Genomic DNA, 27,904 nt, shown 5'->3' on the forward strand with positions numbered 1-27,904 from the left:
TCATCCAACCTGTCTGATTGGAGACATGAAAACCTATGATTTGAATTCAATTGTCCACAATTACGTAGTTGATAAATAGGTGAATCAGGTTTTGAGCCAATACCTTCTAAATCTAAACACAGTTTGCAAGCCATTGAACAAATAGCACTTTCTGACTTTCTGATAAAACTGAGGACTGAAGCCTATAGACTTCTGGAAAAGTGAGGTCAGGCATCAACCAGGATCTGGGGACAAGGACAAAGTCCTCAATCTAGGGTCCCTTTCCTGCCTTGTAAGTGTGAAGTCACCTTCATTGCCTCTGTGTATGGTCACACTAAGTTCTGTCTGGATGTTTAAATTCTCTTTCTCCTTTTTGAATGACTCCTGGAAAAATATGGGTAGCAGCCCTGCTAGGCTCTGGTATATCAATATACCCCGACACTCTCCGGGGGCTAAGAACTAAGTGGAAGAAGACAAAAATCCTCCTGGAAGTGATATCAATGAAAAACAATCAAACATCTGGAGTTTGGTTTTATCTCACCTGCCTCTGCCTGCTGTTGATTCTATTATGATTCTTCCTGTTCAGCCACCGATTTAGGAAGGAGGAATGTGTTATGAAGGAAGGAGCCTGTTTATAGTGACAGTATAGCTTTCTCAGTTTCCTAATTCAGGACATTTAAAAACACAACAACTACTCAAGCCAGCAATAAAGTGGCAAATCTCTCTGAGTTTGGCATGGAGCTGTGAATTCTGCTCTTTTAAAGGGCTCTCAGATGTATGGTGTCTGGAAATGGAATGTTTTTTTCTTCCTTTTTTTCTTTTTCTTCCCCCCCCTTCACTTTTTCACTGAGAGTTAGTAACATACTATGCAACTTGTCCCAGATGGAATCAGTTCGTTCCTTCCCTCCCTTCCCTTCCATTTCCTATTTTTGACAAGGGAACCTCCTGAGATTATGTCTCACTCTGACCTTTTATAGCTAGTTGATTCTCAAGTCCTCTTCACTCTAGCCAGTCCCTCCATTGTAGTACCGCTCGAGAGACTCGTGTATTTTTTAACTTACCCTACCATATGCCTAGGCTATTGTAACAGTCTCCAGATTGTCTTTCCCCTTCTAAGTCCTTCCTCCCTTGAACTTCCTTGAGGGAAGAAAACCCCAATATTTATGCCCTTAAAATACATATGTCAGTTGACATTTTTCAATATCCCAGTGATGTCCTTTCCTCCTTCTCATCACACACAATAGAATCAATCAATTGACAAGTATTTATTAAATCCCTACTATGCTTCAGATATTTTGCCAAACACTGGGTATCAAATATAAAAATAAAATAGAACCTATCCTCAAGGTGTGTACATTTGATTGAGAAGATGCAATACTTTCACAAATAAATCAATACAAGGTACATCAGATACAAAGTATCTCAGATTTTGGCGCTACTAAGAACTAAGAGATATTGAAGAAGATGTCACTTGAATTAAGTCTTTAAGGGAGCTGGGAGTTCTAAGAGAACTCTTAAGGGATGGAGGTGAGGAACAAGATTGTCCCAGACTGGGGGAATTTTCCTTTGTAACAAAAATGTCCAGTTAAAAACAAATCAACCCATTGGCCATACCAACCAATGTATGTCTCATTCCATACTAAGAGCCCACCACATTTCTATCAATCCATGCTTCACACTTCTATCAGAGTAATATTCTTTGAATATAAATCTGACCATGTCACTCCTCTGCTCAGCCCTACTCAGTGACTCCCCTTGGCCTAGCAGACAAAACCCACTCATATTTATTAGGAGGCCAGAGCTTGAGAAGGAAACTTCAGGAACATGGAGCCCAACCCTCTCTTATAGATGGGAAAACTAAGATCTTAATTTTATCAAGGTCACTGAGTGTATCAGAGGCAGATTCTGCTTCTACTTTTTTTACTCTGTCCCCCTTGACTATGCTGCTCCCTCTCTCTTTTTCCTGATTAAAAAAGGGCATCATCTTTCCCAGTGGGCTGAACTTTTCTGCTAACTCAGGCCTAATGGGACAGTATTGGGCCCCTTACGGTATGAGCCAGAAACTAAACTGTGCCATCTTTTCTCTTAGCCACCAGAAAAGGAAGGTGCCCTGCCCCGCCAGGTGGGCAACAAGACCGAGTGTGGATTGTTGGGATTTGTTCTGGACTTGAAGCAAGATTATGAACCTGTGAGAAGCCAAATGCCTGAGGAGAAGCTGTACAAAGTGTATACCTTTAATTCCGTCAGGAAGTCTATGAGCACGGTGATTAAGATGCCTGATGAAAGCTTTCGCATGTATAGCAAAGGGGCATCAGAGATTGTCCTGAAAAAGTAAGTACTCAAGATGTATGGCCAACTTTTCCTATTCACAGTCAGTCCTAGAACTGGAAGGAACTTTTAGGAGGCAATCTAGACTAGCCTCATTTACTTTAGACAAGTAAAAAGAAATCTAAACCCTTCAGGATAATTATCTTTTGATGGACTTTTAAATTTGTAGCCCACTAGAGCAGAGAGAGAGATCTTAGGAGTAATCTAGACCAACCCCATTGGGAAAACCAAAGCCCGGGACTTGTGCAACATTCTATGGTAAATTGCTGACTGAGTCAATATTAGAACCCAATTCTGCAAACTTCCCAGTCAAATCATTGTGAAAGTCTTCAGAACCAGAAGGTTCATAGATTCTCTTTGTTTGTTTTGGTAATAGGGTGTTTAAGGAAGATGTGATAAGATTTACTGTCAGTATTTGTTAGTGGTACCTTGTTTATGATATAATTAAGAATAGAATAGTGGGAAGATTATGGCACTGGGACCCAGATTCCCCAGGTTTAAATCCTTGCTTCTCTGTTTCCTCATCTTTCAAATGCCCAAGGTCAGCAAACAAGTGAGTTGCAAACCTAGGATGAGAGAGCAGCTCTTGATTGTTATCCTAGGCTTCTTTCTCCCTCTCAAAATGACTAACTCATTTCCAGAGAATAACATGGGATCCCAAAGACCTGTGTCTAGTGGTTCTGCAGGTGGTTTATTTCTAGCAGGGGGGTTTAAGCCAGAGAGTGACCATCCACTGCATTCTTTGCCTGTAGCATGTGGTACAGTGTGGAGCGGTAAACAGAACATTTTATTGGGAGTTAGGGAACCCTAGTACCTTAATGACTTTCTACTTGTGTGGCTTTAGCCAAACAAAAGTTTCTCTAGACCAGAGTTTTCTCTTTTACATTGAGTGGCTTGCACAGGATTATAAGATTAAAGAGTTAGACCTAAAAAGATCCTTTAGATCCTGAGAAGGGACCTTAATACACCTTATTTTACAGAGGGATGAACTGAGACCACAGAGAGTCTCAAGTGACCCAAAATCACACAGATAGATTCTGTCATAAGGAAACATGATGTAAGTGGGTACTGTTAACCCATAAGAAATAGATTCATTCTGTCATTGGCAGAGAGAAAAAAATTCTCTACTAGAGGAAATTGTCATCTTTTTGGCATCTTAGAGTTTTAGAAATTTTACTGGAGCACAATTAAGTGACTTAGAACCACTCAGTCATTAGGTGTCAAAAGAGAGACTCAAACTCACTGTCCTGGTTCAGAGGCCCACTTGCTACCCACCAAACTACATTCCCTCTTTTATCTTAATCCTTATACCAAGTCCATAGAACAATACATTCCCAAGAAGAAAGAAAATGCCTGAATTATACACACACACACACACACACACACACACACACACACACACACATATATATATATATATATATATATATATATATATACATATGTATATATAATTGTATTGATGAAGACCTGATCTTACTGAATCCATCTAAGGATGGGGAAAAGTGAAGCATATGGTTGGGCTCACATCTAGTGCAAACAAAAACAGAGTTCTCTAAAATCCTCCAAAAGAATGAATGAGTATTTATTAAGCACTGGCTATACTCCAGATACTAGGGATAGAAAAAGCAAGACATTGTTTGACTTTGAGTAACTTATGTTCAAACTCTCATTAATCCCATTTTCTCAATACTTCCAAGCTGATCAGCCAATTGAGTTATTGTCTGCCTTTCTTTCAGATGCTGCAAAATCCTCAGTGCATCTGGTGAGGCTCGAGTCTTCCGACCTCGAGACCGAGATGAGATGGTAAAGAAGGTGATTGAGCCCATGGCCTGCGATGGCCTCCGAACCATCTGCGTAGCTTATCGGGACTTCCCAAGTAGTCCAGAGCCTGACTGGGAAAATGAAAATGATATTCTCAATGATTTAACTTGTATCTGTGTGGTGGGCATTGAAGACCCCGTGAGACCAGAGGTAGGTACCATCTCCACCCAGATCTTTTTAGGATTTATTGGGACACACTCCTGAGGGAGAGCAGTGAAAGAATCAATCTTATTGATTGAGTACATTCACCAAGGGCTTTGACCATCTAGTCTGTATTTTAGGAGGGAGTGTTAGCCACCCTTCTTCTCTTCACAGCCAGTGAATTAAGATGCTTTATAATTGCTCTATTCCTGCTTCACAAATGCCACCCACAGAATGATTCATTGAAATGTCCCAAGTAACTTGTCATTTACTTCCCTATCAACTTTCTTTTATAATACCTTGACCCTTCTGTCATTTTTTGGTTGGCATTAAATACTTATTTTTGTATTGGTGGAAAGATCTCGTCGTTGGCAGACCTCTCCATAATTGAACAGAGCAGTGTATGAGATGTGACTATAAAATAATGAGAGTGGAAACAGATAATGTTGCCATCCACTTTGAGAGCTCCCCTTCAGCTTTGGGTAACAATATACTTTTATCCAGTGATGTTGTCATTGCTTAGAATATTTTTTAGAATTCCTCTATAGTAATTCTGAGGAAACAGTAAGATGACAAATTTTTACCCTTCAGAGTTGGATTTGATTTGGAAAATGTCCAAAGATCATGTAGGCGTAGGATCACATTGGGAAATTCTGTTAATGGTTCAAACTAAGGTGTGATCATCACATAATGAAACTGACTTACATTTTTTGTTTGGTAAACTCAGTTTTACTCAAGAAGACTTCCAATTAAGGTTTGAGCCTGGCAACCTTATTAGAATGAATATGTAATCTTTAATAACTGCTTTGAAGGGCAAAACCCATGAAGATGCTGATTTGTCTGGTCTTCTCTGTTTAAAATTTCCTTGCTTTTTATTACATCTCTTATGCGACATTTACAAATAATTATAACTGTCTGTAAAATAGCTAGATGTGACTTGCCCAGCTGTTTAGAACCATTAGTGTGTTTCACAAAAAGAGTTTGTGTTGGTATTCTTTGAAAGAACATTGCTACAAATGTTGTGACCTTTGATTTGAAATAAATAGAATAAATTAAACATTGAAATGATTAAAAGATACTTAGAAACATTGCAAGAGTGAATTTGAAAGACAGAAAGCTGTCAACAACTTATTTCCACTTGGACAGAGATCTATTCCCCTTGCGTAGCTCAAGATAGTTAAAGTCATGGTTCTTTACTCCTGAGGTAGAATTTTGTGTCCTCTCTCTCTCTCTCTCTCTCTCTCTCTCTCTCTCTCTCTTTATATATATATATATATATATTTATTTATGTATGGGCAGTTTTTCATAGTTGAGTTATAAGATGATCTCTGAGAACATTCAGACAAGGGTGAATTTGAGAGGTGGTATGATGCCAACAATAAACTGATAATGTGCCAATCAATAGTGTCCAACTGATTAAAGTGAAAAACACTTCATCTAGCTCCTGGATGAAGCAAGGACTGGATAAAGATCAACAGTCAGAATGCTGTTGCTTGTTTTTAGACAAAAAAAAAACCATACAAAAACAAAAACTAGGAAATGCATCATGGTTATGCTGGTCTTTCACAGAAACTGCCTTTCTCTTTGTCATCAGACTAGCTTCAGCCAAATTTGTATTTGCTCCCAGAAGTGCTGGTAACTAGGGAGCAAAAAGCACTATTTTCCAACTGGGTCTAGTTTGGAAATGGTGGCCTCTTATCCCAGATGTATGCTTTACTATCCCCAATAGTGTTTTCTTACTCCTCAGATAATTTTGTATTTACTCATCAGATTACCTGTTCGGTCTCCTAGTAGAATATAAGTTCTTTGAAGACAGGGTCTGGTTTTGTTTTATTGTTGTATCCCCAACATCTTGCACAAGAAGAAGCCACTTGAAAACGTTGTCAGTGGCATTGGTTTGCATTGTATTGCATTGAATTTCTTCATTGGCTCTGGGTCTCTCATTGTTATCATACCTCACATGGGATTACTCCAGAGATTAGTCTAGGACTGAATGCTAGGACTTTGAGTATATAACTTCTTTTCCTCCAGTGGAATTCTGAAACCAGGAAAATCCCAAATACTTGGGCCACATTAGCTATAGGGCTAGCATCATGAGAACTGCTTCTTTCAATTCTATGGATGGCAGTTACAGGTTTCAGAGTTATTTCACTGAAGGAACATCATATATTGATTCCTTTGCCCAAGTGGGTTCTTTAGAACCTTAGACAGCTGACCTCTTGGATTAGGAGTTCTAAATCTACTCTTAAAATTTGTCATACAATTTCCTGTAAAAATTATTATGGTATTTTAAAGAGAATGGTAGCATAAACTTCATTCAAAAAAGCAATGATAGCCACGAGAAATCGAAAATCTTTTAAATGATTGAATTCTGACCATAACAAGAATTAAAAAACAGAGTTCCTACATGAGGATACTTTCAAGATGCAATGTAATATGCACGGTTGTATTTTTTTTAAATAAGGAGGATTTTTTTAAAGTTGCAAACAAAGTTTACTTTCCTGATGAGCTCCTGATTTTAAAATGGAATGATTGCAACTTCTTTTTTTTGGATTGTGTGTTATGTTATTCTGTAGTAATTAATGATACTTGCACAATGTGGTCACAACTTAATCATTCTAGCACTGGTCCTGCCAAAGGATTATTTAGTTGCAACTAGTGATCAGTAAGGGGGTAAAGAAAAGGAAGAGGTACTTCTGCTAAGACATAATCAAATATGAACCCAGTTTTGAAAGAGAATGTCTCCTTATAGAGTCTGTAAAGGATAAGCTAATGACCTTGGTACTGATGGCCTGTTTCTTGACTTATTAAACAGATTATAAGTATTTAAAAAGGAAAGAAAGAGATGAGTAGTATGATCTGATGTCAATTGGTGAAGAACAAATCACCTAAGACTGACTTCATCTCCATTTTAGCAGGATTATCAGAGTGACAGGTTAGAGAAATACTTTAGACACTATATATTCTTCAGTATGCATCAGAAATAGGTAAAAATTTGTGAACAGAATTCTAAAATACAATTATTTTTATGTAATTTCTTCCAATTAATATAAAATGGTAATAAATCATTAATTCTAATTAATGCAAAAAGATATATTAAACCCAATAAAAGATTTTATAATAAAATAAAATTTAATAAAACATAATTTTACCAAAGAAATAAAAAAATACCATTTAGGTCCAAAGCAGTTGATTTCAGAAACATAATAAGTGTGGTGGTAGTGCTCTTTGTTCAAGGAATTATTCACATAATACTTGAGTCTTCTATACACAGAGCACAACACTCAATGAGTTGGGAGATATTATAGGATGACCCATAAAGCCTTCGTAGTTAATGTATTCATCAGTAAAGTAAAGCAGGAAATTGTAAAAGTCTATAAACAATGAGTAAAGAAATTTTTGTTTTTGTTATAAAGAATATATTCTTCAGGCATCAAGATTAGAGTCAATAGTTTTATGAACATTTGTAACATTTGGATTTATAATTTGGGAGACTGGTAAATTTGTATATTTCCACAGATCATTTGAGTAAGTCTCATAACTCAGAAAAGATAGAGAATTATGGATTTTTATGATAGCACTGTTAATTGGAATTCAGACTAGTTGAATTACCAAACCCAAAGTATTGATTAATGGCTTGATATAAACCTGGAAAAGAGGTCTCTAATAGAGTTTCCTAGTGCTCCATTCTCTCTGAGAATTGTTCTCTTGTTCACCATTTTTATCAATGACTTTGATTAAGGCATAAATAAACTATCAAATTTTTAGATTATATAAAACTGTCAGGGAAAGTCTTAAGTTGATAAAGTGATAGTTAAAAAAAAACAATCTTGGTAGGCTAGAAAGATGGGCCAAATATAAGAAATCATATACAAAATGGAAAATGGAAGATATTTGATAGGAGATAGTCAATAGAGAAAAAAATTTGTTGCTGAACTTTGGCAAGTATGGAAATAGGGAGTCATGATAAACATAGATAATAGAAATTTCTATTCATCCTTGGTTAGGTAGATGGTCATCTAATTTATTCTATTTTGATCAGATTCCATCTTTGTGATTGCTTTTCAGTTCTGATCACAATATTTTGGAAGGAATTTTGACAATTTTGGAAGGAATTGAAGATAGCCATGATGGTGTCAGTTAAGGGAACTAGTTGGTTAGCATGGAGAAAAAAATTGACTTGGGGGGGGGATCATGGTCTCTGTCTATTTGGAGGGTGGTCATGTGGAAAGGTGAGGTTTACTTTGTGTGTCCTCTGAGAAAAGAGCTAAGATCAGTGAGGGTTAATTTCAAAGAAGTAGATTTGGCTATGTATAAGAAGGAACTTATTAACTTTTAAAGCTTGCAATAAACAAAATGGCCTTCCTTGAGAGATGAGTTTCCTGCTCCTGGACTTGTTCTAGAAACAGCTGGGTATCCATTTTTGTTGTACAAAATATTTCTCAAAAAAAGAAAGGAAAATATTCCTGTTCAAATATAGGTTCACCTTGATGACCTCTGAGATCCCTTTTTTCCTCACTAATATTTTGTAGATTTCAGAGTTGTAGTTTTGAAAAGAGACTTAAGAGATAATCTGGTCTAAGTCTTATTTTACAGATAAGAAAACTGAGTCTTAAAGAGGTAAAGCTAGTGCTGTGGGCAAGGAAATGCTAAAAAGCGGAATGGGGGTCCCCATCCAAATCTTCAGACTTCAAACGTGGTGCCCTTTCCACTACACTCCCTCCCCTGATTCTAAATCACCTTATATCCTCTCTGGAATTTCATTTCCTTCTGAGCCATGGTCTCTTGTCCTTTGACCAAGCAACATTGAATTTATCATTTAAAGAGTGAATCAAACTAGTATTTTAAAGAACTCAATTTTCTTATTTAGAAAACAGAAAACAAGCTAACTGCCTTATCAAATAAATTATAGGAAGTGTTTGTTGGTTAAAAAAATTAGATTCACTGAATGTTTGATTCACAGGATCATTAAAACCATAGGATACTAGAGTTGAAAAGGACCTTTGAGATCAATCTGGTCCAACCCCTTCATTTTACAGGTGGGGAAACTGAGGCCATGAGAGGTGACATGCCTTGCCCAAAGTCACACAGCAAGTTGGTGGCAGTGCCGGGACTAGAACCCAGGTCTCCTGACTCCCAGGCCAGTGTGCTTTTACATGATTGTTTCTAAAATAGAAAAGCTCAAAGTCCTGTGCCTCTTAGACATTAGACTTTTACTTGGTTCAAAGCTTGGAGAGATCTCAATTTTTCATTAAGCCTTATTCAGAAAGAGGGAACTAGGAGGGGAGGGAGGTGAAAATGTGTGGGATCCCTTGGAAAATCATGCATTTCCCCTTTTACCCATCTGTGAAGATTTTTTGTTCCTTTGACTGTGTGTACACCTTCTACATATATAGGATTAGTAATGCTGCTTTTAAGAAAATAATTTGTGTCTGACTCCTTGATATATAATCATTCTCTTCTACTGTGTTTTTATTGCCCCTGAGATAGTGTTTTCTTATCTAAGTAGAATCTTGAAGCATCACAATAAGGACCCTTAGAATGCCTTATTTCTTTTCAGGTATTCAGAATTTAAGACATCAGTGCACTGAAATAAATAACACTGGAAACTCATTTGGTGCAAAATGGGTGATCTTAAATGTATTTGAAAGTTTGATTTTTGCAAATTAAGTCATATTTTCCCATTTTCTTCATTATAATTTCAGAGATATGCATCAGAGATGCATATCTGTAAACCATCCTCTCCCACCTCTCAAAAAAAGGGAGCAATTTCAGAAGAAAAGGACAAGAGAGGGGAAGAAAAATAGAATGTATATTATAACAGGCTTTTTTCAGTTATATATTCATATATTCAAATATTGAAATGAATTTTATTCTCATAAATTTGTATGATGAAGCTCATGCTGCATCCATGTTTATCTTGTAGAGCCCACCTGTAAGCAATCATGTATTTAAAAGAAAACTATGTCAGTAGTAGTAGTAGTAGTAGTAGTAGAAGAAGAAATAGTAGTGGTGGTAATCGTCCTGGTATAATAACAGTATTGTTTTAAATACATGATTATATAAATACAAATTATATAAATTCCAGATAGTGGTACTATTACTACAACTACCACAATTATTATTACTACTACCACTACTACCACCACCACTGTTGTTGCTGCTGCTGATACTACTACTACTTTACTACTGTTGCCACTACTACTATCACTACTAACACCACCACTACAACCACCAGTGGAGCTCCTGCTGCTACTACTACTACTATCACTGCTACTACCACTACTACCACCACTACCACCAACTAGCATTTATGTAGAGCTTTCAAGTTTGCAAAGTGGTGTACAAAAGTTGTTTTATTCCCCCAGCAAGTCCTGGAGATAGTTACTATTATTATTACCATTTTATAGATAAGGAAACTGAGGTGAGAAGTGATTAAGTGACTTGCCCAGGGTCAAACAACCAGTCAGGCAGGGCATCCAGATTTGAATACAGCTTTTCCTGACTCCAAGTTCAGCAGTCTATCCACTGTAATGTATCCACTACATTAACAGTCATTCTATGTCAGGTTGTGTAGTAAAACTGAAATCATAGATTCTGTTTTGAATAATGATTTATGGTAAGAAAGGAAAAGCATTATCTTTAGAGTATAAAGATTCTTTTGAGGATGGGTTATTTGGATAGCCTTTCATCTGTGTCATTTTCATGGAGCCATCAATCTAGTGACTGTCTAATACAACCCCTCTCACTTTCTAGAAGTGGAAACTGAGGCCCCAGACAGGTGACTTGTCCAGGAACACATAGACAATAAGTAATAGAGCATTAATTTCAACCTAAGTCCTGTGGCACCAAACCTAACTCACTTTCCATTGTTATTTCTAATCAACCCTCCAGTAACTTTTTTCCCTTACTGGTTAGACACCTTTAGTGGAAATGCTCAGTGAAAATGCATAATTTCAATCATTTCCTATTCTTTATTGATTTTTTAAAAAGAAATCTTTGACTTGGTAGAACCAAAACAAAGGCTTTCTCCTGACACAAAATTTCTACTTTCCATGTTTTAGAAAATTAATACCAGACACAACCACAGAGAATTTTTGTTCATTAACCCTCTCCTTATTCACATCAAATGAGGCATTAAATAAGACAGATGTCTACCAAAGTTTTCAACAGCATCATGAAGTATCTCATATATAGAAAGGAAACAAAAAGATTCTCTTTTGGTGTTGTGACAGTGTAGTATGGTGAATAGAGATGGCATCTTGGATCCAGGAAAACCTGATTTTGAGTGCCTCTGACACATATTGTCTGTGAGATCTTTGGTAGATCATTTACATTCTCAATGCTCTAGGCCAGTGTTGTCAAAATCAGATAGAAACATGGGCTTCTTGTGTAGAAGAATTCCTATGAATCACATATTGACTTAGAAAAACCACATACTTACACCATCAGTGTTTTGTTGCATTTTATTTTGTTGTTTTGTTTATTTTGTTAGCTATTTCCCATTGTATTTTAATCTGATTTGGGCCACACTTAGGAGAGTTGTGGGTGGAATGGATCATATGTTTGATGTGTCTGGTCTTGGCAACTTTTCAAGATCATAAGTTACAGGGAAGGTGCCAACCTACATCGGTAGAGGAAAGTCCTTTGGCAGTGCTCTGTGCCACTGAATCATAGGTCTTATCTCTATTCATATCATTGCCGAGGATCTCAGAATGGTCCCATTTTACTAAGGGCATTATAGGCAACCACAAAATTTTGCAATGTTTCCCCTGGAAAATATGTGATTATTCAAAAGAGATCAGACACTTCCTACTCACACTGGAAAAACAAAGAAGATGAAAATGCTCTTATTCAGATTATGCCATCTTACTGTTGTCTAAATCCTTCATTTATTCCAGGAACGTATGCATTTTGAACTGATTCTATAGCTGGACAATAATCTAGAGCCAGAGTTAAGTTGGTTGGTTGGTTGGTGCCCTTCATTATTGAAGAGGACTAAAATGACATTATTATGTTAGAGTCAAATTACAGTGTGTCCAGCTATCAGCTGATCAGACCAACATGAGCTCGGAATGCTCTTCCACAGGCGGGCACAAAGAGTCCATGTACACATTGGAGGTGGGTTTTCTAAATCTGGGCATCTTGCATTTCTTTTGAGCCACTTTAGTTCTGTTTTGCTCAGTGCTTTCTTTGATGCAGATATGCCATACTGGGTGGTCCTTTGCATTTATCATATCACACAATTAGTTCCAAAATTCTTCAGAGAGAACAATAGTTAATTAAAAGGAGACTGACTGAATTTACATTTGGTAAATCAAGAAATGTCATGATCTTAAAAGAAGCAAAAACACCAAAGTCCCCAGTAACAATATAAAAGAGTTGGTGAGTTTAAATTGACAGAGGTAGATTACCAGTGATAATTTATGCATGTGAATTGGTAGGAAACACCATCAGAGGAGTTTATGACTGGAAAAAAGGAGCCATGTAGGGAAAACAAGTGCTTAGCCCTAGTGTTCCATTGATACCTTCAAAGTAAGACCCAAAGGAAGGCTTTAGACATATTATAAGGATCTTAGATCTTTACAAGAGGATTTATAGAAGGACCTGGATGATTATCACCTTGAATTTGTTGGAATTTGGAGGTATAGCAGTGGAAGCAAGTATTGTCCTGATGAAATAATATGTCCATCTAGGTGCTCTGATCCTTCCACAGATCCATGATTTCATTGGTATGGATATTTCTTCCTATGCTAACAGATGGAAATCCACAAATAACTTCTTCTCTTAAGTAAATCTTGCTTATATCATTCTGTAAATCTTCCATTGAGAATTTATATGTGGAAATATGCTGGTGTCTCTTAATATTTCTATCACTCTTGATCACCGCACTTAGCATATTCCCAGGCATGTAATAGGTACTTAACAAATGCTTGCTCCTTTCTCCCCTTTCCTTCTCCTCTTTGAACCATATGTGCACATGTGATTAGCATTTTCATGAGCATGACATTATCAGCAATATGTTGCAACCTACTTATACTCCCATGCTACTATCCACTAACTTTTGGTTTGCCTGAAATTTAGATTTTCCTGAGATCATATTCTATGTTTCATAGCTGTGGGAAAATAATAGTTTTAAATATATGGACTTTTATAGCAGGGTTCTATTGAAAATACTATGGCATCTAGCTCTTTTCCTATTTATTGATCAATCCATCTCATCTTCTATTTTCTGTGTCTGCCCAAGATAAACTCAATCGAACACTTTCATGTCATAATGTAGTTGAGAAGCAATTTTTTTTACTCACTTTGTTTTCTCTGTGGGTTGTTAGGACCTTTTTCTTTTGATTAATCACAAATGCAGTTGAGGAGGCCCTAAAATGCACCCAACAACAATGAAATCAGCATCATGTTACCTGAAAACAGAAGCATTTGGCACATTTCTTTTTTCAACTTTAAGAAATACTTCTTATCCTTGAACCTATAAAATTGGAAGACTTAACAGGGCATTCGTTTTGAATGACATCGTGCTGTGAATTTAGCTTTTTGCATATATTTTCTAAAAACTGGAAATTTGGAAGATATTTGAGGCTTCCCAGAACCATCTTCACTACCACTCCTTCCCATGTTACTCTCTCAATAATGCCTTGGTTCTAAAATGAGAATTATTGGAAGTCCAGAAAAACTTACATCTTTTACTGTTGAGCCAGTTGATTTGAAAAATTTGGACTTCTGCAGTTCCAGACACAGTGATAGAATTTTATCCTTCCCAGCTCTCCAATCCCTCCCAAGACTAATCGACAAGGGTGATCAGTGGTTAAGCACTTGTTCCTTTACTTTCAATAAAACAAGATCTTTCCTACTCTTCGGCTGCTTAGTTCAAGCCTTCAGGGGATCTCCTGAAAACCAGAGGGAGTATTTTTGCAAAGAGAAAACCAATTACATATTTACTCTGCAAAATTAGGTTGTAGGGTTTTTTAGGGGGAGGCATAACTGTGGCTCCCAATGGCCTCTGCCTCATCTTGGCAGCAATAATTGCTTGCTGCATTTGTTTTTCATTCATCTCCACATCCTAACCGTTTATGCCCTTTTAGATTAAAAATTACTAAAAATGAATTTGTGTTGAGTGAATGAATTCTCAAGGATACTTTGAAAGATGATCTTATTTGCTACTAATACCGTCCTCAGGGTCTTCTTCAGGAAAATCAAACTGAGAGGACTTTTCATGCTGGTGAGGATAGGGAAAAGAAGGGAACAAATATTTATTAAATTCCTACTACATGTTAAGCAATTTACAAAAATTTGATTCACACAACCACCTTGGGAGGAAGATGTTTTTATTATACCCATTTTATAGTTGAGGAAACTAAGACAGAAATCATACCATGTGTCCAGGGTCACACAACTTATAAGTAGTAGAGGTTAAGTTCTTCCTGACTCTCAGCCCAGCCTCCATTATGGCTCTTTTGGTGAGGGGTAGAAGGAGATTGTTCCCGCTGATGTTTGGCAAAGATACAACATAAAAATACCCCTACTACAATGACATGGTAAAGATCAGAATTCAAAAGACTTGTATTCGAATCCTAGTTTTATCATCTTGGCCAAAGCTCTTTCACTACTAAACTTCAGTTTTCTCCTTTCTAACAAAATAGCTAATATTTAGAGCTGGGGATAGTGCCTAGACCTTTGGTTTCTTTAAGGACTCCCATGTAAAGGCATTCTCCTAAGCAATGCAACTTTTCTTGGGGAGGGTTTCCTAAAACTCTGAGCAGTAGGTGACTGATCGTGCAGCTGGTGTATATCCAAGGTAGTCTTTTCTTCAAGGCATGATGATCTCCATCTGGATGCCATTCAGTTCCATATCCTCCATTTCTCTTTCTTAACCTCTAAAATGAGAAAGTTAATTCAAGGGATCTTAACCTTTTTTGCATCACAATCCCCCTTTGTCATCTGAAGAAGCCTATGGGCACCTTCTCAGAATATTTCAAATATAAAAAAAAATCAGATACATGAGATTACAAAAGAAACTAGTTTTAGTCCAAAATGCAGTTATAAAAGTGTTTTGAAGAATCGAGTTAATAACCTGTCCCACCAGATAACAATTTCTGGATTAGGTGCTCTCCAAGGTCCTTATGAGCTCTTGATGTCATGTAATGCAACATTTTAGAGATCAGAGGCCCACATACAAACCATCAATCCTTCACTTCTCATAGATATTCATTCCATCATAGATCATAGAACTGGACCTGGAAAAGGCCTGAGGTCAGCAGGTCTAATGCTCTCATTTACAGATGAGACAAGTGAATTCTGCAAAGATTAATTGACTTCCCCAAGGTGACAAGTATTAAGTGGCAGAATCAAGATTCCAACTTGACTCCAAATTCTGTTCTCTTGCTGTGGTACTTCACTGGCTCACACTATGACCAAGCAATAGGACTACTTCATCCTTTGGATTATATTCAGAATTCTTTTCCAAGGTCCTTTTAGCCCCCTCTTATGATTTTATAGCTAAGAATTATTGAGGGAGGAACAAGGGCATGCAAACAATATGTTTTCCTTTTTGCCAGCACTCTTGAGTATAAGTAAATAATGAGTAACATCTGTAAAATGAAGAGAAAATGAGATGTAAAGAAATATTATTAAAGCACTACTGTGTGCTGGGGACTGTGCTAAGTATTTTACAATCATTATTTCATTTGGTCTTCACAATAGCCCTGGGGGGTGAGTGCTATTACTATCCTGATTTTTACAATTGAGGAAACTGAGGCAGATAGGTTAAATGACATGTCCAGAGTCAGGTAGTAAAGTTCTGAGGCCAGATTTGAACTCAGACCTTCCTGACTCCATGCCCACCACTTTATTATTGCCTTTGGAAGTAAACTGCATGTTCTCTAAAGTCCTTTCTAGATTCAAATCTAATATTCTCCCAGAATAGGCTTGATGTTTCCTCTTTACTACCAGCAGAGTGCATGCATTGGAAAGAACCCCCAAGATCCAGAAATGAAAATCTGGATTCATACTCTCACTATACACTTATGAGCTGTATGACTCAGGTGTGAATCAGGTAACTCATTTCTCCTTGATAAGCCTCAGTTTCCTTCTCTTTAATAATAGTAGCTGCATTTGCATAGTGATTTAAGATTTCTCAAATGCTTTTCATGATCATCTCACTTTACTCTCAAAATGTCCTTTGAGGTAGATATCACAGCTATTATTTCCCCAAATTTCCAGCCAAGAATGCTGAGAGAACTTTAGTGATTTCCCCAACATGCTCTGCCTAGGAAGTGTCAAAAAGAAGATTTGAATCTATATTTTCCTGACTGGGGATCTGGTTTGCCAAGTCTAGATATGTAAAGAGTCCTGTCCCAATAGTTCATAATGGAAGCTGGAAAGCAGATCTTTTAACTTTCATTCCTTCCTCACTCTGTGTTCTGTTTTCTACAACAGCTTGCCTCTTATGAATAAACCCTAACATTAAAGAACGACATTGAACCTTTTTTTATGATAGAAAATGATAGCACACATTGCATCTTATTGAACAAAAGGAGACCAATCTTTGTATCTTCTCTCATATTCTTGTTCCCACATCATCATTATAATCCTGACAACAAGAGACTCATAAAGAAAATTAATTTGAAATAGAAGAAAAAATACATGTTGAGTAAAATAATCAGAACCAGTACATAATTTACAAAGTAACCAAGGAAAACAATAATAAAAAAGGTGATAACTGATCAATACAATAGGCAATCATAACCTCAGAGGACTGAGTGATGATCACATGTGCCTCCTGCCCCTCAGCGTACCAACCGTAGGTATGGAAGGAGGCATACGTACATCCTCATATACGGCCAGTGCATGATTTGATTTGCTCCACAGCACTTATTGTTACAAGGGAGTATTCTGTGGGGCCTTTAAACTGAGCTGCCTTTGTAAAATTAAGGAACAGGTTAGTTAATCTCTTAAAAGTTCTTTCCTTTTCTGAGATTACATGGTTCTGAATGAGTGCATTCATTTCTCCAGTATTGAATGGCTACATTTATGTCCTTTGTCATTAATTGTTTGGGACTATATCCTCAGTCATAGAAGGGCAGCAAGAGGAAATCATCAGGCAAGGAAAAGACTGAACCTGCTGCTTTTTATTTAGCAGCTTTGTTTTCTGGCTCCTTCATACAGAGTGGGAGCCATGAATCATGAAGATACTTCAGCAATGCCCAACGGTGTTGGGTTCATGCTGTGTAGTATAAGAGACTTGTCTCTTGGTGAAAACTCTACAGCCCCAGGTGTAAGAACCCCTTACTTCTTCCAGACTCCCTTCCTGGACATTATTCCTCCAAAATTTTATGTTTATGTCTCTTAGTAGGGTCATAGATGAGAATCGCATGTTTCCCAAGTCTTTCACCCCCACCCCATATTTCCAAAGAATTTATTCCAAAGAATTATCCAAAAACATTATTGAGGGATGGTAACTAAGTATCAGAATGTTAACCTGAAATAATCTAACATTTGAAAGAGGTCAAAGAGAAACGTGATGACATGTAATGGAAGGGTTTTAAAGGAATTTAGAGCATTTGTGTACTCAACCAAAGCAACAATAAAGAATGTCTCTTTGGGGGCAGCTAGGTGGCACAGTGGATAGAGCACCAGCCCTGAAATCAGGAGGACCTGAGTTCAAATCTGGCCTCAAATACTTAACTCTTTCTAGCTGTGTGACCCTAGGCAAGTCATGTAACTCCAATTGCCTCAGCCAAAAAAGTCTCTTCTCTTTAAATATGTGCCTTTTCTGATCCTAACACAAGTGCATAATATTAGGGTTCTTTCCACTACTTAGGAGAGAATCATGTAAAACGCTCCAGAAATGGCTGGAAATCTGGAGTCTAGGATCACAGGATTATAACTTAGCAGCAAAAATGAATCTCAAGACACTTACTTTTTCATTTTACAGGAAACTCAGGCTTGAAGGGGGTGAAGCAAAACTTTTCAAAGGCTACATAGGTAGTTAATATATCAGACTGATGATTTGAACACAAAAATTCTGACTCCAGGGGGCAGCTACATGGGGCAGTGGATAGAGCACGGACTTTGAAGTCAGTAGGACCTGAGTTCAAGTTCTGTCTCAGACACTTAACAGCTGTGTGACGCTGAACAAGTCACTTAACCCCAACTGCCTTGCCAAAAAATAAAAATAAAAATAAAAAAATAAGTAAACTTTGACTCCAGGTCCAGACCTTACCACTCATGGGATCATGAATTTTGAAGGAAAATGTTTTCCAAGTGCCAGATGGAGGCCAGAGATGGCCTCCAACCCTTTTTCTTACAGGTGATGTAACACTGATTTCATTTAGAATTCATCATGCTGGAATTTGGAGGGGCTTAGAGACTTTAGGAGATGAAAATGGGGGTGAAAAAACTTACATCCCAGGTTGGAGAGAAAATAAATTATAGATAAGCAAAGGTAGGGAGATAGTAGAAAGCAAGATAAAACTGGAAGATGGAGACAGTTTGATTGGACTGTCATAAATGTGAAGGAGATTACTAGGAGATAAGGCTGAAAATATAGAGTGGAGGTAGATAGTGTCAAGCCTTGAATGTCAGAACCAAAGTTTATCCTTCATTTGGTAGACCATGCATTAATGAATGAAGTATTGAAGCATTCAGAATGTGCAAAGCATTGACTACCAGAAATAGTCATCAGAGGCCTTTGAGCAGGGGAGTGATATGGTCAATAGTGGTATAAAGGGTGGATTAGAGAGAGGAGATGCTGGTCTCAGGAAGACGAGTAAGGAGGCTATTCTAGTAGGTTAGGTGAACAAGGATGGTGGCAGTGAGAATTGAGAGGAGGGACATGGATGTGTGGGGACTCGGTATCTGATTTATTGTGGGGAATAAGGGAAGGAGATGGCAGAACTGAAGCTGATTTTGCATGTCAACAGAAAATCATCTTGGTTACAAAGTTCCTGTGCTGTTGACCAGTTTTTTTCCACTGCATTCTAGCTCCCATCTAGGAGGTTTTATGACATTTCTCCCCCTCCTTTTCCATGCAACATATCTAGTTTTTAAAGAAAAAAAAACCTTCTTAGGTTGTGTGGTTTCCCCATAGTTCTTTTGTCTTAAAGGATGTCCTGGGCTTGGCAGCCCTTCCATAATGGTGCACCAAGGTTTTAGACAATTCATCTTATGATATGTTGACAAGAAAATGACTACAGGTTGTCAGAATCAAGTGTGTGCTTTTTTGTGTGTGGCTGTCCATCAGTCACCAACTTCCACAAGAAGATAAATCTGTTTATGATGAACAAATCCTATTACGAGTCAGGAGATTAAGGGATAGAGTGGTATCGACCACCAGCCTGTTGGCCTTGCCATGGATCAGATGTACCACTTCTCTCCTATGGGCCTAAGTGTCCTTTTTAAAATGAGGAGTTTGGATTAGAAGATTTCTTCTCTTTTAGCTCTAAAACTCAAACTCTGAGTCTAACCAGCAGCATGAAGTACTGGATGAGCTATCTCAACTTGGAGTCAGAAGGACATGGATTTAATTGTACCTCAGACATGTATTAATTTTGTTACCATAGGTAAATTACTTAATTTTTCTGTGCCTCAGTTTCCTCATCTTCAAAATGGGGTTTTTGGGCTCAACGGCCAACAAGACTCCTTTCCAGGTCTATAATCTATGATTCTCTGGTCTTTGGCAGGTAATCCACAGGTTTTTTAAAAAACATTTTAGGGATTCCTTGACCCCAACTTTAGATCACTATGGGACCCCAAGGTTACTCTGCTACCCCCACCACTCTCTTCCCTTCACCCTAATCCCAAGGATCCCCCAGCACATGAAGGCCCAGCCTATCTGGAGTTCCCTCCTTGGTGTTCGGTCCAACAACCATTTATTGCTTGAGGGTCATTTATATCTCATGATGTTCTTGTCTTGGCTCCAATGTTCTGCAGGTCCCAGAAGCCATAAGGAAGTGCCAACGAGCAGGAATCACCGTCCGCATGGTCACTGGGGACAATATCAACACTGCCCGGGCCATTGCCATCAAGTGTGGTATCATCCACCCTGGGGAAGATTTCCTCTGCATTGAGGGGAAGGAGTTCAACCGGCGAATCAGGAATGAGAAGGGAGAGGTAACTCTCAGCTTGGGCCACTGAGGAGATGGACTATACTATTAGCCAAATTGTATCCAGCTGACCTTGGAGTGAATTGTAACCCAACCTTGGATAACCTTTTTTATTCCTTAGTTTCCATATCTATAAAATGGATAATTAAATAATAGAAAGGGTACTACCTCTGGAGCCAAAGGACCTGGATGCAGATCTCAGCTTTGAAACTTAATACCCGTGTGATTAGGAGCAAGTCATCCATCTTTCTTGAATCTTAGTTTTTCCATCTGTACAATGATAGGATTGGAGTAGGAAGTTCTGAGGTCTCTAGCACCTCTGAGCTCTAAGGTTCCTCATAGAGCTAATGTTCTGTGATGTAGAGGCTTAACATGGCATCACCACATGCTCAAAATCATTACGCATCTCTGCCTTCATCCGCTGGGCTCAACCAATACTATTGAATGTGGGCTTTGCTAACCACATGGGAGCCACAGAGGGTTAAGAGTATTCCTCATGCTTTTCCTCTTTTGTCTGTCACATCAGCCTCCACCTTTGCCTGTTTCCCTCTTCCATACCACATCCTCTGGTAACAAGACTGAGATTAGCTATTACTCACCTTCATGAACCTCAGGGACCCCAAGCTAGAACCACAGAACCTGAGAATTGAAGGGGTCTTCTCAGCCAGCTAGCATAACCCATACCTAAAAAGGTTCCCATCTATAATATACATGCCAAGTGGTTGTCCAGCTTCTGCTTAAAGACTCTTGGGAGGAGGGAATGTACCTCCTCTCCAGGAAGCCCTATTCTACTCCTGGCGAGCTCCAGTGGTAAGCCATTGTTTCCTGATGTGAAGACCAAATCAGCCTCTTCAAAATTTCTACCCGTCACTCTTGGTTCTACCCAGAGGGGTCAAAAAGAACAAATGTCACCCCTCTTCCACTCAACAGTCCTTCAAATGCTTGAACATACAAATCCCATTCCTCCTGAACCTTCTTTTCTCCAAACTAACCACGCCTAGTTCCTTCTACCACTTCTCATAGGACATTGGCTTTTAAGGTTTTTCATTCGCCTGACCAACCTCTCTTCCCTTTTCCAGATTGAGCAGGAACGAATAGACAAGATCTGGCCCAAACTGCGGGTCCTTGCTCGCTCCTCCCCCACAGACAAACACACTCTGGTCAAAGGTAAGACATTGGATGTGGAGGCTTAGTTCCAGGGAGGGTCTGAGGCTCGTGGCCACATCTGATCCAAAATGGAGCCAACAATGTGGTTCTGTTTCCACTTTGCCAGTCTCAAGACATGGGAGGAGGGGGGTTGGAGAATGAGGATATATTGCAAGAGATTCACTGTACATTGGAGTGATAATGATATCATAATCTTCATAGTCATAGAAAACCCTCTAAAGATAAATCACTTGGTCATTCAACAAACACTGTTGCCTCTTATTTGTCAGACCCTGGGCTATTAGGCACAGTGAATGATGCTAAGACAAAATTAAAGAAGTCTTTGTAGATATAAGGGACTTTATGTCTACTGGGAAAAGATAGTAAAATGAAGGAATTTTATTCTTGACTCACTCAGAACTTTGTACTGAATATGGGTTGAGATAGAACAGAAAACAATACTAACTAGGTGGAGATGGTGAGACCACGTGGTGCAGTGGCCACCCTTTAGAACCACAATTCCTGGGTTTTCAAACTGTGATGCTGATGGCCAGTAGGACTGGGGGCAAGCTACAATCCCTCCCTTGGCCTCTTTTTCCGCACTACAGTATGAGGAAATTGGAACCAGGAGATTTCTAAGATTCCCCCCAGTTCTGACTTTCTAGAATTCTATGACTTTCTCTTTAGACTCTTTAAATATAATCAGAAACAGAAGAGTTAAGCCCATCAAACCCTCTCTTCCCCCCTCCATGTACAGTTCCTCTACTGCTGTATAGCCAAAGGAAGAAGGTTCTTTTGGAACGCTTCCATTCCATAGGGTGGCAGAGGAAAGGCTGCAGTGGAGTACTGTTTGAGTCTCCATAGCTTTATCTTGGAATTCACTCCAAATCCTACCTTAGTCTTTTACCTAAGCAAGTCATTTCACTTCTTACGGTCTCATTCTTCTCATCCATAAAATGGGTGGACATATTATTTCCTTGCTTGGGTATTATGAAGACTAAATGAGATATTGTCTGTGAAAGTTGTTTGAAAAGTACAGCATAGAATAACACTGTAACAGAAGGCATTGGGATACAATTCTGATGTCAGTAGACCTGGGTTTAAATTTGTGTTCTTCCATTAAGTGTCTATATGATTTTTTTTTTTTTTTGGCTAACAGCTAGTAAGTGTTAAGTGTCTGTGGTCAGACTTGAACTCAGATCCTCCTGACTCCACAGTCAGTGTTCTGTCTACTGCACAACCTAGCTGCCTGAGGCTTATGTGATCTTGAAAAAGTCACCTCACCTGCCTGGGTCTCCACCTGTTGAAAGAAGGGATTGGACTCTTGTCCCTTCCAAACCTGAATTTGTACTTCTATGAATATCCTTCAAAAAGGATTTTTTTTTTAACTTAGCTTCTTCAAGTCCCATGTGTGTTTCAAATCTAAAAAGAATAAGGGGGATTTAAAAAATTCATTGCATTATATCTATAGAAGAGCTGAGAAGCCACATAAAGCTTCTATAAGGAGTTTCAGGTTATATTAAGAGCACTGGATTTAAGGGATCTGGGCGTATCTAGGTGGTGCAATAGATAGAACACTGGGTCTGGAGTCAGAAAAAATTCATCTTCCTGAGTTCAAATTCAGCCTCAGATACTAACTATGTGACCCCGAGCAAATTACTTAACCCTGTTTGCCTCAGTTTCCTTATCTGTAAAATGTGCTGGAGAAGGAAATGACAAACCTTTCTAGTGTCTTTGCCAAGAAAATCCCAAATGGAGTCATGATGAGTCTGATGTGACTGAAAAATTACTAAACAATGATGTTGTATTGTATTTTTATTTATCTTCTTAAATGTTTCCCAAATGCATTTAATCTGGGCCTTAGGCATACTTGCCACCTCTGGTCTAGGTGATTCTGGATCTAGATCCCTGCTTGCTCTCTAGATCTACAATCTCTTGGTCACATAATTGACTATTGCTGGAGGCAGACTTGACTTCTAGCATATCATTCTCTCCTTTGTATCTGGCTGCCCCAATCCCATTTCTGCTACTAGGTAAGTCACTGAGCCTCAACTTATTCCTATGTAAAATTGTAAAAGCTGGATTAGATATCCTAGTCTTGTGATTCTGTGAACAGAGGCCCTGTTTGAAAGGATTGGGTTCCATGCTGGAATGTGGTCAGGAGACTCCTGAAATGCCTTGGTATAAATATCACTAGATCTTCACATTTGATCACCCAGCAGGTTTACTTTTGATCTTCTTCCAGTCTATTAGTCATGCATGTATCTGAAGCATAACTTATCAGCAGAAAGGGTTTGCAAACCCCAGTGGTACTGCTGCATGAAAGCTTTATTGTTTTGCTCCAAAGGGTGAAATTCAAGGCCTGACTGGTAGAGACTTTGATCTCAGCAAAAAGTCGAAAGGGCTTCCCTCGGATAAGGAAGAGGCAGATACACCTTCTGACTCATCTGTTTCATGTTATCTTGTTGGGAACCTGAGCTTCCCGTCAAGCTGGTGTGAACCATTGTTTTTGAAAGGACTGGATTTGGAATCCGTGTCTGGGTTCAATTCCAGGCCTTGTTGTTTGTTGACTATTTATGTGACCTCGTCCAAGCTACTGAATTTGGTCTAGATGGCCTCTGAAGTCCCTTCCAAACCTAAGCCTTGGTTCCGTCATCTGTAATTTAAGATTATGAGTGTACCCCAACTACGTCATTATGAATAAAAAAGTCGTAAGCATGTCTTGTGTGCCAATCCTTGTCCTAAGCACATGGAATGCTGGTAGAAAAGTGATACTTTTATTATTCTCTAATTCTAATAAGGAAAGGCAACATATAGAGGAGGAGCAGCTGCAGGGCAGATGGCAAAGTTCACTTGTCCTTAGGATGCAGCAGCAAAGCTGATGGCAAGACCTGGGATCTAAAGGACATGATGGCAGGCAGATGATAATAAACATAAAAGTACTATTTAAAATGTAGAACACTCTGTACTTACCCCGGACTTTAACAATCCATGACTTCTTCCAGGTGTAAGAATACCATTTCCTTTTGTAGATGGCAAATGATCGATATTTTCATGAGTTTTTATAGGAAAATAAACAAACATAAAACATCCCCTAGTGGCCACTGGTGATTAACCTCTCTAAACTTACCTAGGATGATCTTTAGACAAAAAACAATTCCAACTCGGTATAGGCTTTCCAGGGCCTGAATTTCTTCTATTAGTGTAACCTTTGAGAGACCAGAGGATATCTATGAGAGAAAGCACCAATATCCTCCAGGCTTTCAAAAGCCTTTCACTTATTCATCTTGAAACGATTGTGGTGCTTGGGAGAGGCCTTGAGATGGCTTCGACCCATTTCTCCCACAAGGTTTGCTCTTCCAGCTTTGAGCTCTGAGACCAAAATGGTTCTGTCCTATAGAAGTAATCAGGCCTGGAAAAAATGGATCATGACTGGGAAATATATTGATACCCCTCCAAAGAGCTTAATATTGGGTAAGGGGCAGGGGGGTTGACTTAAGAGTCCAATTGAAATTATAAATAACTTGCTTAATGATTCACAGGACACAAGTCCTCATTAGATCCATGATAATTTATGAGTCAATCTCTGAGTTGAATCTAATTGATCTCTGTGACAACTGTTAATAGACCAGATCTCTCTTTCCTATCATTATGTGAATATTCCTATTCAGTTGTGTGTCCATGCTAGTCAGTAAAGAGCCTGGTAGATCAGGATCATTATCCTCCCTCAAACTCCATTTACAATACATTCATTTAATCAGTTAGTCCATCAACAAGCATATATTAAGCAACTGCTATGAATCAAACACTTGGAAACCAAGATAAAAAATTATATAGTTCCTGCCCTTGAGAATTTTATATTCCAAATGGGGGAAAACATATGTATATATATCCAGAGATCATGAATCCAGAGCTGAAAAGGATCACAGATCAAACCCTGTAGGGCTGGATTATTTGCCAAAGCATAGAGAGGGTATAATACATGGCATAAGATCTTAGCATGAAACCTAGGAGGCCCTTAAAGGTCACTTAGTCCATCCATCTCATTTTGCAGATGAAGAAACTGAGGCAAAGTGAAGGTTACAAAGCTAATAAGCACTCGAGGCAGGATTTAAGTTTAGGCCTTCATAACTCCAAGTCCAGGGGTAATATCCAGAATCAGGATTCAGGATTGGAACCCACGTCCTCTGTTTCCAAATCTGCTGTTCTTTTTGTTAGGAAACGATGCCTTTCTTGTTCTCCTTCCTGTGGTTAAAATCCCTGGGCCTTTACTATCCCCCTCGTATTGTCATATTGTGACTGAGTCCTTATACATCATGGTTGGTGTTCCTTAAAATACCCACATCAAAAGAGGTGTAATTAAATAAAGCACAAGAACATTTGCAAATTTAGACTCTGTTTTGTTCTCATTTCCAAAGAACCAAACTATATATAGATCTCTTTTCAAAATCATTTTCAGACTCATTCAATCTGAACTCATCATTCTTTAAAGAGACCAATAGGATGGCAGAACTGGAAGGGATTTTTGAGTTCATCTAATCCAGTATTCTCATTTTAGTATATCTTTTGTAATTTTAGTGATGAAGGAATTGGATATATGTGGGAGGGGGGAGAGAGAAATGACTTGCCCAAGAACACCTGATTAGTCAGTGGCTGAGTTGGAGCAGAAGGTGGGTATTCAGATTCCTAGTCCCACTGCATACTAGAGCACTCCTCCATACAAGGGTGATATGCTAGAAAGAACAGGGGAATGAGAGACCTAGCTCCTATCCTTAGCTTTTCTGCTGTCTCTCTGTGTAACCTTGGGCAAAGTGGGGTCACTTTTCTTCTTGAGACCCTTGAGGTGAGACTCTTGAGGGGTATGGTAGACAGGACTTGCCTCATGTTCCTTGCTTATTCCAAGTCTTTTCCTTCCCCATAGGCATCATCGACAGTACCCACACAGAGCAGAGACAGGTCGTGGCTGTGACTGGAGATGGAACTAATGATGGGCCAGCTTTGAAGAAGGCAGATGTTGGCTTTGCCATGGTATGGATGAGTGGTCATCCAAACTTTATGAGTCACTTCTCATATCTTCAGACCAAAACACTGGGCATAAGTGGGTACAAAATGATCAAATGTGATTCTTGGCCTCAAAAAGCTTGTACTCTAACTGGAGAGACAAAACTAATGCATTTAGAGTAATTAGAAAATTCTGCAAGAAAAAATAATCAGCTACAGACCAAAAATAAAGACCTGGAGATAAAAGATAGATAGATGGAGGAAGGGAGGCAGGAAGGAAAAAAGGAAGAGAAAAATAAAAAAGGAAAGAAAATAGAAGGAAGGACAGAAAGAAGGAAAGACAGATAGATAGGTAGTAGATAGATGGAGGGAGGAAGGGAAGAAGGAAGAAAAAAGAGAGGAAGAAGGAAAGAAAGAAAGATACACACACATACACACATATATATATTTAGGCTTACATGCATACATACATACCAGGAAGCTTGGAATCCTTAAAGAAGACTTCACAAAAGGAGTAGATTTTGAGTTTTGTCTTGAAGGATAGGATAGCATTTGGGGAAAGGTATTCTGGGTGAGGAGATAGTAAATGAACTTCATTTGTATATTGATATAGGGCAAAGAGTGTTGGAATTAGAAAGTCTGAATGAAACAAAGAATGAGTGTGAGGGGAAAAATGAGAAAAAAGTTTTCATAGGCTAAGTGGAACGTAGTTGTGGAAGAATTTGTTGTCTAGTTATTATTTCATTATTATTCTCCTATAATTAATTCAGCCAGCAAACATTTATTGAGAGTCTGCAATGTGCTAAGCACTGGGAGAGAGAGAAAGAAGATTTAGATATGACATAGTCCTTGTATTTGGAGAATTTAGAGAACAAGACTCTAAAGAGAATGTTAGTCCTCCCATAGCCAGCCTAGCACCATATGCACTGAGGCCCTTGTTCAATGTTTTCTCATAATGGTAAGAGAAATATAAATGGAAGCAATTTCATGAGACTGCACTGATGAAGTGTCCATGTAGTTAAATGGAGGATGTTACTCAGTGAATGAGGCAGAAGCAGGTCTTCTACCTTTGGAAGATAATATACCAGATTGAATAAAGGCAGGGAGATATGAAGAATATATTTAAGTATATAACAAATATATTTAAATATTTAGATTATTCTAAGCTCATGGGTATGGTACCTTTAGAGGAGTAAATTGTCAAAGGGAGTGCAGAGGTTAGTGATAATTCTTAACTCCATTGAATTATTCAGAGGATGTAGAGTTTAGGTATATCTGTCTCCTGTTTGCACCCAGAAATGCTAGGGCTCCATGGTTGTTGAAGAGAGCATTATCCCCAAGACAGAGCTAATGCTAGGACTGAAGACTGC

General features: G+C 38.4%; 1 protein-coding gene across 16 annotated transcripts in view; it reads left to right on the forward strand.

Moving 5' to 3' along the window:
• The window catches only part of ATP2B2 (ATPase plasma membrane Ca2+ transporting 2), a 647,176-nt gene that overhangs the window by 586,439 nt on the left and 32,833 nt on the right, over nt 1-27,904 (forward strand). For all 16 annotated transcript variants that reach the window (XM_031955187.1, XM_031955103.1, XM_031955098.1 and 13 more), the window contains 5 exons: nt 2,069-2,310; nt 4,047-4,281; nt 20,215-20,394; nt 21,467-21,554; nt 26,455-26,561. In XM_031955187.1, the coding sequence (XP_031811047.1) occupies nt 2,069-2,310; nt 4,047-4,281; nt 20,215-20,394; nt 21,467-21,554; nt 26,455-26,561 (852 nt within the window). The remainder of the gene's footprint in view (nt 1-2,068; nt 2,311-4,046; nt 4,282-20,214; nt 20,395-21,466; nt 21,555-26,454; nt 26,562-27,904) is intronic.

This window comes from Sarcophilus harrisii, chromosome 1 (genome assembly GCF_902635505.1).
Source record: "Sarcophilus harrisii chromosome 1, mSarHar1.11, whole genome shotgun sequence".
Lineage (NCBI taxonomy): Eukaryota > Metazoa > Chordata > Mammalia > Dasyuromorphia > Dasyuridae > Sarcophilus > Sarcophilus harrisii.